This window comes from Eriocheir sinensis, chromosome 22 (genome assembly GCF_024679095.1).
Source record: "Eriocheir sinensis breed Jianghai 21 chromosome 22, ASM2467909v1, whole genome shotgun sequence".
Lineage (NCBI taxonomy): Eukaryota > Metazoa > Arthropoda > Malacostraca > Decapoda > Varunidae > Eriocheir > Eriocheir sinensis.
Window position 1 is genome coordinate 8,086,919 of NC_066530.1, and position 1,770 is coordinate 8,088,688.

At 54.7% G+C, this 1,770-nt stretch overlaps 1 protein-coding gene across 1 annotated transcript in view; it reads left to right on the forward strand.

Annotated features, from left to right (window-relative positions):
• Nucleotides 1-1,139: 1,139 nt before the first annotated feature.
• LOC127001986 (uncharacterized) overlaps nucleotides 1,140-1,770 on the forward strand; it is a 14,014-nt gene continuing 13,383 nt past the window's right edge. The window contains exon 1 of the mRNA XM_050867298.1: nucleotides 1,140-1,770. This exon is cut by the window's right edge and continues 2,192 nt beyond it. Within this exon, the coding sequence (XP_050723255.1) occupies nucleotides 1,498-1,770 (273 nt within the window). The 5' untranslated portion in view covers nucleotides 1,140-1,497.

Here is a 1,770-nt window from a genome sequence, read left to right on the forward strand (position 1 = left end):
AGAACAAATTAGCCTGGATTAAGAAAGAACAAATAAAATAGACTAGATTAAGGTAATATAATAACTTGTCATACCATTTTTTTTCCACTATATTTCAATAAAAATGTATAAAATCTACTTTTCCCGTTCCTACCCCTCACTGAAAAGACAATCGATATAACTCCAGTCAATATGAAAATCAACAGTAACACACGCACACACACACACACACACACGCTTATGCTGGCAAACTGAAAAATCAATAGCGGGTAGAGGGAGGGGTAGTGGTACCCTCAGACTGACCATCAAGTCACCGGTAGGGCATAGAGGGGGGACACGCACACACATGCTGGCAAACTGGAAAAAAAATCAATAGCGGGAGGGAGGGGGAAAGGTAGCCACAGGCCTCCGCCCAACAAGGCACCGCTCGCGCTAACCGATCCCCGGCAGGAGGGTGACGCCCCGGCACGGTGCGAAAGGACCGATCCCCCGGCAGGAGGGTGACGCCCCGGCACGGTGCGAAAGGACGCCCCTAGCCGATCCCCCGGCACTGGGGCGAAAGGACGCCCCGGCACGGCGCGAAAGGACCGATCCCCCGGCACGGTGCGAAAGGACCGATCCCCCGGCAGGAGGGTGACGCCCCGGCACGGCGCGAAAGGACGCCCTAACCGATCCCTGAACAAGGCACCGCTCGCGCTAACCGATCCCCGGCAGGAGGGCGCGAAAGGACGCCCTAACCGATCCCCGAACACGTCACCGCTCGCGCTAACCGATCCCCGGCAGGAGGGCGACGCCCGGCACGGCGCGAAAGGACGCCCTAACCAATCCCCGGCAGGAGGGTGACGCTCAGGCCTCCGGGGAGACACGATGGCGTGGAAGGTGGTGGGTGTTTGGGGTGGGGTGGTGGGTGGGGGAATGGTCACTTTGGGTGGTTTGACCACTCCCGGTTGGGTAGTGGGAGGTCCCTCGGCGGCTGGCTGCCCGCGCGGCTGGCTGGCCGTCCGGCTGACTGGCCGCACGGCCGGCCGGGAAATTCGACGTACAAAAATTTTTCGACGTCAAAAATTTTTCGACGTCATTTTTTTTTGGCTGCAAATTCTTGATTATGCTTGCGAATTATTTTGGTCCCGTCACTGTCACCATTACCTACTACTTGACACATACCTTGAAGTTGTTGGGTGGTCTGCAAGAAATCTTTTTGAACCACCCAGATGTGGAGCCACGACATTTATCATCAAAGAAATTGTCACCCTGTTAAATAACTACATCCAGAACACACCACTGGCGCCCCTATCCCTGAAAATTGTATTCACTCTCCCCCATCTCTTCCTCCAAAAAGCACACCCAAAAACCAAACAAGCCGAAAATATCGAGGCATTAAGAAGGCGAGTTGCCTTGTGGCAAACTAACGAGTTAGATGCCCTCCTTGGAGAAGCCAGAGCCATACAGGAGAGGCTCCCCGGACCCCAACAAAACAACACCTCCACAGAAGACAGGGCCCGGAAGTTTGCAGACAAAATGCGACAAGGCAATGTTGCGTCTGCAACACGAACCTTGTCAGAAAATTCCACACGGGGTGTGCTTCCACTCACCAGGGACACGATCAATCAACTCAAGGAAAAACATCCTCCACCGAGTGACCTGAAGGGACTGAGACTGGCAGGATGTCACCAACCACCGAATCCAGTTATATACGAAAGGATAACAGGAGAGATGGTGTGGAAGAAGGCCCTCCAGACTCGTGGCAGCGCGGGGCCCCCAGGACTTGATGCACAGGGATGGCGAAGCTTG